Source organism: Zonotrichia leucophrys, chromosome 1A (genome assembly GCF_028769735.1).
Source record: "Zonotrichia leucophrys gambelii isolate GWCS_2022_RI chromosome 1A, RI_Zleu_2.0, whole genome shotgun sequence".
NCBI lineage: Eukaryota > Metazoa > Chordata > Aves > Passeriformes > Passerellidae > Zonotrichia > Zonotrichia leucophrys.
The window spans coordinates 12945827-12952411 of record NC_088170.1 but is presented as its reverse complement, the minus strand read 5'-3'; the positions used below and the strand labels follow the sequence as shown (position 1 = coordinate 12952411).

The 6585-nt window shown below is 51.8% G+C and overlaps 1 protein-coding gene across 2 annotated transcripts in view; it reads left to right on the top strand.

Moving 5' to 3' along the window:
• The first annotated feature begins 1438 nt into the window (after nucleotides 1-1438).
• Nucleotides 1439-6585, top strand: part of CREB3L2 (cAMP responsive element binding protein 3 like 2) — a 74658-nt gene continuing 69511 nt past the window's right edge. Inside the window, exon 1 of one of the 2 annotated variants that reach the window (XM_064737964.1) lies at nucleotides 1439-1662. In XM_064737964.1, the coding sequence (XP_064594034.1) occupies nucleotides 1555-1662 (108 nt within the window). In that variant the 5' untranslated portion in view covers nucleotides 1439-1554. The remainder of the gene's footprint in view (nucleotides 1663-6585) is intronic. The other variant, XM_064737957.1, reaches the window with a different exon arrangement.

Sequence of the window (6585 nt, the reverse complement as noted above, 5' to 3'; positions counted from 1 at the left end):
CTAAGGGGGCCTTCACTCTGTTGCTTTACAAGGCAAACGTGGGTCTCCCTTTAGACTTCTCATATGGGCAAAACACTCATTAATGCCCCAACCCCAAAAAATTATCTAGTCATAAGTGATTTTAGAAGGTGCTAATGTCAGCCAGCAGGACGCTGGAGAGCCTTTTATTAAAGGGATTATCACAAGGCCTCAAAAGCTTTCAAAGGAAGAACACATCCAATGAAAACACGGAGGCTCCTGGACCAGGAACTGACCTTTACAAATTTCACAATCTGCATCTCTGGCCTGGCACAATGGAATTGCTTTGATAACAGTGCCTGGCAGTACAAACAAGAAGTTTGTACCTCTGGTTGGGCTTGCCAAAGGGGAAGGTAGCAATTCAGGTAATTTGGCTTTTCTTTGCTGCTGAAGGCAAATATCAGACTGACTTCTTTCACTTATTGAGAAACTTAAAATAACTAATTTTTGCAGGTGATCTTAGATAGTGTAACTTCTCTTACACTGCTTATTCCCCTAATCAAACTCCAGCAGTTTAATAAACTTTAAAGCTACAAACCTGGCGGAGTCACCATAATTGTTTCTATTTTTGTTGCTGTTGTGCCTATTAAGTGCTGGGCAATCCTTCTGGCTTTGTTTTCCTCAGAGGGTTATTCAGGGCTCTGCAGAGCGAGGGCTGGATGAGGTGCTGCCTCTGTGAGTGGGCTGAAGTAGCTGCCAACAGAGGTGATGTCCCAGGGGAGCGCTGGGAGAGCGGGAACACGCCAGGAATTCCAGTTCTGTTCCTCTGAATTCTGTTCCAGTTCTTGTCCTTCTCAGACAAGCCCTGAGCAATGCCCAGCTTTTTGAACCCGAAATATTTGGCAGCTTGCCACTTTTTAAGAACAATGGACTGTCAATCTTGTCCCGGCTTGGCAGCAACACAAGTCTCAAAATACCACAACTTCCCCTTGCCTGGGATTATTTTTGCCGCCGGTTGATGAGCGCTCTGGGACCGGTCTGAGGCAGGCACCAGCGGCCTCGGTGCGGCTGCCCAGAGCTGTGGAGTTGTGGTTATCAGAAGGTGCGTTCAGACCTGTGCTCACCGAACGGGCAGCCCAGCCCTGTCCCGTCCCGGTCCCGTCCCCTCTCTCCGGGCCCCGCTGTCCCGGTGCCCCCGCGGGTCCCTCCCTGAGGGCGGCCCGGCCCGGGGCGGGGCGTCGCGCGCCGGCCGCAGTCTTGTCGCTGTCTCATTGGCCTCCGCTCCCGCCGCTCCGCCGCGCCATTGGTCGGACGCGCCACGCCCATGTTCGCGGCCGCGGCCGCTCGGAGACCCGCGCGCCCATTGGCCGGCGCCCGGCGCTGCTCGTCCCCGATTGGCGGGCGGGGCGGCTGGGGCGTGGCGGAGGTGACTCGCCCGGCCACGCCCGCGCGCGGCCGCCGGCGGAGGGGACGCGCCGGGGCGGGGGCGAGCGCGCGGCTCCGCGGCCCGGGGCAGCGGCGGGGGCAGCGTCCGGACCGACAGACAGACGGACCGACAGACAGACCGACGGGCCGGCGCGGGTGCCTGCGGCCGCCATGGAGGTGTGCGAGAGCGGCGGGGAGCAGCCGCCGCTGCTGCACTGGGACCGCAAGCTGAGCGAGCTGTGCGAGCCCGCGGACCCCGAGACGCTGCTGAGCCGCACGGTAAGGAGCGGCGGGGGCGGGCGGCGGCGCCGGGAGGCCGGGGGTGGGGTGGCTGGGACACGTTCTGGGGGCCGTGGCGGGGTTCCTCGGGCTCCCCGTGCGTGCCCGGCGGGCGCCAGGGTCGGCACCGGGCGGGTCTGGCCAACAGGTGCTCCCCGCGCCCCTCGGGGCTGCACCCCCGGACTGCACCTCGGGGTCCCCTGTGCGCCGCGGGGGTCTCAGCTCCCTCCCCTCCGGGCCTGGCTCCCGCTTACCGGGGTCCCGCAGCCCCCGCTCCGTCCGGCCGGGGCTCCCTCGGCGTTGCCGCTTCTCCCGGGCGGCCGCTCAGGAACCGCCGGTCGTGTCTTCTCCTCCAGGACCAAACTGTCCCGGCTCCATCCCGCTCCCCGAGCGCAGGAAGGAAGTGACACAAGTTTCGATGTTTTTGTTGTTTGTTTTTTTGGCTGGAATCCCCATATTTTGGCTTGCGTAAAACGCATAGCTAGGGTAGTTCCGAGGAAATGTGTGTGTTGGCTCGCTGTTACTCAGGAGAATTTTCGCAAGCACAGCGATTTAAAACCTCTGTCGGTGCAAATCCCGAGTGGAAGTGAGCACCGGAGCACCCCGGGACAGCGGCACGGAATTCTCCCCCGCACGCTCGGTGTGGCTGTGGGGCATGTGCTGGGATGGGGATCCAGAGGGACACGGAGGTGGCGACATCCACAGGGATGTGGCAGTGCCCCGGGGATGGCGCCTGGCAGGGGCTGCCGCGGGCTCCGCGTCTCTTCCATCATCCCAAGAGGGTGATGTGCAAACGCAGCCCCGAGCGAGGCACCCGGCTCTCCCTCCATGGGAGCAGCGGGGATCCCGCAGCACTGCCCCGTGCTGATCTTGGCGTTGGTCGTGTAAGGCAAACAAGGAAAATCTTACTTGTGATGTGTGGCTGATCCGGGATCGTGTCCGTCTCAAGCTCCAAGCCTCGTCCCAGCAGGAAGCGAGCCTGCTGCATGCCTGACGGGTCTTTAAACAGTGTTTGGCTTCTTTGTCTTTGAAAGTCTTGGGCTTTCTTGCGCAATGTGTGTCTTCTGGTAGATCGGGGGAAAGGCAGTCCTGTTATGGTGGCTTGGGCTTTTAAAAGAGCCAGCAGGAGCACTTAGAAATAGAAAGCTCTTCCTTCAAACAGCTGTTTTCTTGTGGGTTTTTTTCCTTATCAACAAGAATGTTGTGAATGACATGAGAGGCTCTTTGGAGAGTGTTTCTCTTCAGATTTTATACTTGTGTTGGCATACTTCCTCTTGCTCTGTTTGGATCCTTGTGATGAGAATGGAGTTGCCACTCTTAACTTTTGTTTTCTTACTCAGTGTTCTCATGTCTTCTTTAATTAGTGCTTTGAAGGAGATCTTACACTTGGGCTAGAAATTGTGGCTGCAGTGGCATGGATATGTCTTTTCTGCCCTATTTCAAGGAGCCTGAGCATTAAGTGTGTCTTGATAAAGAAAACATCCTGCTTGTCTGGTAGTTGGAAATGGGATGCTTTTCCCTTTTCTGTTTTCAAGTTTTATTGGAGATTTTCAGCTTTGAATGCTCTGATGATGAGCATTTTATAAGGGGCAGTGTGTAGCTGGATCTGCAAAATATAGGGCTGTGATGGCTTTTGTTGGGAGTAACACTGACATTGATTTGTTTGTGTTTGCTGTCTTGCTGATTGGGTCTTTCTAGAAGTTTAAGATTTCTTCAGAGACCCTCTTGTAACCAAATAAAAAGCATTTAATCAGTTTCTTTTTTTGGTCGTTCTTGGAATTCTTCTGAAAGAAGTTTCAGGAAAAAAAAAGCCCAACTAAATGCTATAAAGTAGGTGTAGTGAGGTATTGCAATCTTTAAAGAAGAAAAGAATGTTTATGAAAAGAATGTTTATGAAATTAACATTCTTTAGAGTGAAAAAACTCGAAAGAGTTCAACACACTTGTGCCTGTTGAACTTTTTCTTTTGTGAATGTGCCCTGCCATGTGGACGAGAATACCATGAAACACAAGATCTCTATTTACCTCTGGCCAAAACTTCACAGAATCATTTGAAAAACCCAAAACAAACAAACAAGCTCACTGGATGAAACATCTGTTCTTCTCCTTGGCTGTGTGCTTTCTGGGAGGACTGGTTTGACCCCGTTATTCTGCTGTTTGCAAACTTGCTGCAGGGTTTTTCTGGAAAGACTGGGATGATGAGGAGACCCTTCCCGTGCCCCCTGTGCTGGCTGTCAGCCTCACAGCCAGGGAACATGGGTTCTACAGCATCTTCTGCTCCTCACACCCTCCTCAGGTGCCCCTTAGCTGCATGTGTAGGTCTGCATCCAAGAAAACTTGGGAAAAGTCTCTGGGACAGTCAGGGCAGCCCTGGGAGCTAGAGTGGCAGGGATGATGATGATTGAGGGGAGAGCTCACCAGCAGGAAGAAGGGTCACTGTCATTCCACCAGTGTGTACAGTCTCTGGTGAGGGTGAGAATTTTGTGCCAACTGCCTTTTGTGTATTTTGAGTTGAAATTTAACCTTTCTATGACCAAAAAGGCTGCCCCTGGCTCTTGTTGATTTGACGCTAGCAGACAAGTGTGAAAGTATGCATACACTTAAAAACTTGACCTCTATTTTAAACTGTTCCAGCCTGCCTTAATTACCAGGGCTGAAATCCAACCTCCTGGGGATTTACATTTCTCTTTAACAGCTGATGATTTCACCAGTGCCCGGAGCTGTGTGAGGAGCCCTTCGCTCACCCCACTGGTGCTGTCAGTGATACCATCAGCTGTACCAGGAGAAAGTGGGGCCTCCAGGAGCTCATCTCTGCTATTGGCAGGCAGCAATCCTGGAGGTTAAAGTCTCATTAAAGTCCTCACCTGGCTGCCAGATAGCTTTATAGCAGTTATTTTTCCAGAGTAGTTTCCCATGGAAGCAAAGGCTGAAAGGTTTCCCAGAGGCGTGTTCATGGTATGTGTCACATGTCTGCATTATATAATCTTCAGCTGTGCTCCAGCTTGTTGTGACTGTGTTGGTAGTACCATGTGCTGGCACTGTGCAAGGCAGTGTTGTTGTTATTATTAGTGTTATTATTGTTATTTTGTGCTTTTTTGTGGTGGTTGAACAGAAGGGAAACACAACAGCTGCCCCTGCCCAAGGGGAGCAGCAGTGTGGCCAGGTGGCAAAACCTCCAGCTTCTTGCTGCTGCTGTTACTTTCCGTAGCACACAGGTGGGCCTGGAGTGGGAGATCTCTGCTGGGGCTCCCCTGGATTTGATTGTCCATGTGGTTGGACATGGCCCAGCTGGGACCCCGTCTTCTGTGACAAGTGCCACATCTGATGCAGATGGATAAGTCTGACAGACACGCCATGAAATGCCAGCTACCTGTCCCATGGCTGGATGGGGGCTGACAGGCAGGTGGTTCTTGGACACTTAAAACCTCCTTATGTAATACTGAGGAGGCAGCTTTATTTCCCCCCTCCCCCCTTTTCATGGCTATTTTAACCCATGGGCTGCTGCTTCCAGATGGTGGCAAAATGCAGCAGAATGCAAGCATGGATGTGATCATGGCATGGCACGGCACATGTAGAAGTGTTCCCCCCTACAGGTATGGGGGCACAGCAGCTGGCTCAGATATTTACGACTAAATTCCTAGATGTCATGTCCTGGATGTTTGGACGAGTGGTTAACTGGAAGGTAACTTCAAGCGCCAAGTGGCCCAAATGGGTTATTTGGTAAAGAGCCTGCCTATTGAACTTGGAACTCATGAAAGCGTTGAAATTAGTGAGATGTCACGTTGCATTGAAGTTAGTGAGATGTCACATTGCTGCTGCTGTTGCCTGGGAGGTGTCTGAGCCCTGTGATCCTGTTTCCATGTCACTGGGGATGCTGTGGGCAGCTCAGCCCCGGCTCAGGGGTGCAGTGTGGGCTGGAATGAGAGGAGGAGGCTTCCCAGGCTGCAGCTACCAAGTTTCTGTCTCCCTGTGAAAGCAAAGCCAGAGGTGAAGGTTAATGGTCAGGGTTGTGATTGCCATCTAAGATGAGCTGGGGAAACTCTGAGCTGGCCTTTCCTCCCCATCACAAACCCCTGAACCTCAGCAGAGCTCGCCTGGTGACTCATTTCCTCTGCCACAGAAACGATGGCTGCTGCTGCTTCGTGTGTCTAATGACTTCTGCAGGAAAGCTGCTTCTGGATCAGCTGCCAGGGAGTGCCTCGAGCTTTTGGAGCAGGGCAGTCGTTATTTTAATGGATGGCAGGGCTTGGTTTTTACAGTCTGTGTGTATTTAATTGAAAGCTGTGGTTGCTGCAGTGAGTGTGGATGTGGAGCTGGCTGTATCTTATTGTGTGGTGGCTGCGTGTAGCTCTTTGGTGTCAGTATAGTTGGATCCAATTTCTGTTTCATTTTTGTAGGGGGAGAACGACTTCATTTATTTGCATGTGGGGTTTGGTCTGTTGCCCACAAACCATAAAGCTGAAATCCCTCATTCTTTCTTCTCTATACACCTGCAGCTGGCTTCATGTAAAATATTTATACAGCCAGTACTTGTAAAGATTTTTCCAAAATTGCAGTGAGGAGGGGAAATGAGAAAGTGAGATTTTTAAATAGTTGTATACAGAGCTCATACAAAGCAGTAGTGTTAAATTTTGTCGATGACTTTCCATATCAATAAAAAAGTCAACATCACAACTGCTGAACAGCAAAATTAGTTGTACATGGTGCCTTGCACTGAAAACCATTTCTCCTCCTTGTTTTCTTCCCAAATTTAAATAAGAAAGCCATTCCAGTTTGCCAAGAGACATGTCACTTACTTGTAATGGGTCTAACTGATCTACAGTTCCCCTAAAAGCTGAGATAAACACAAGTAGGAGACCCTGAAACTTTACCCTGCTGTTTTCTGACAGTTAAAATTAGAAAAATGGGGGTATTGAGTTGCTGG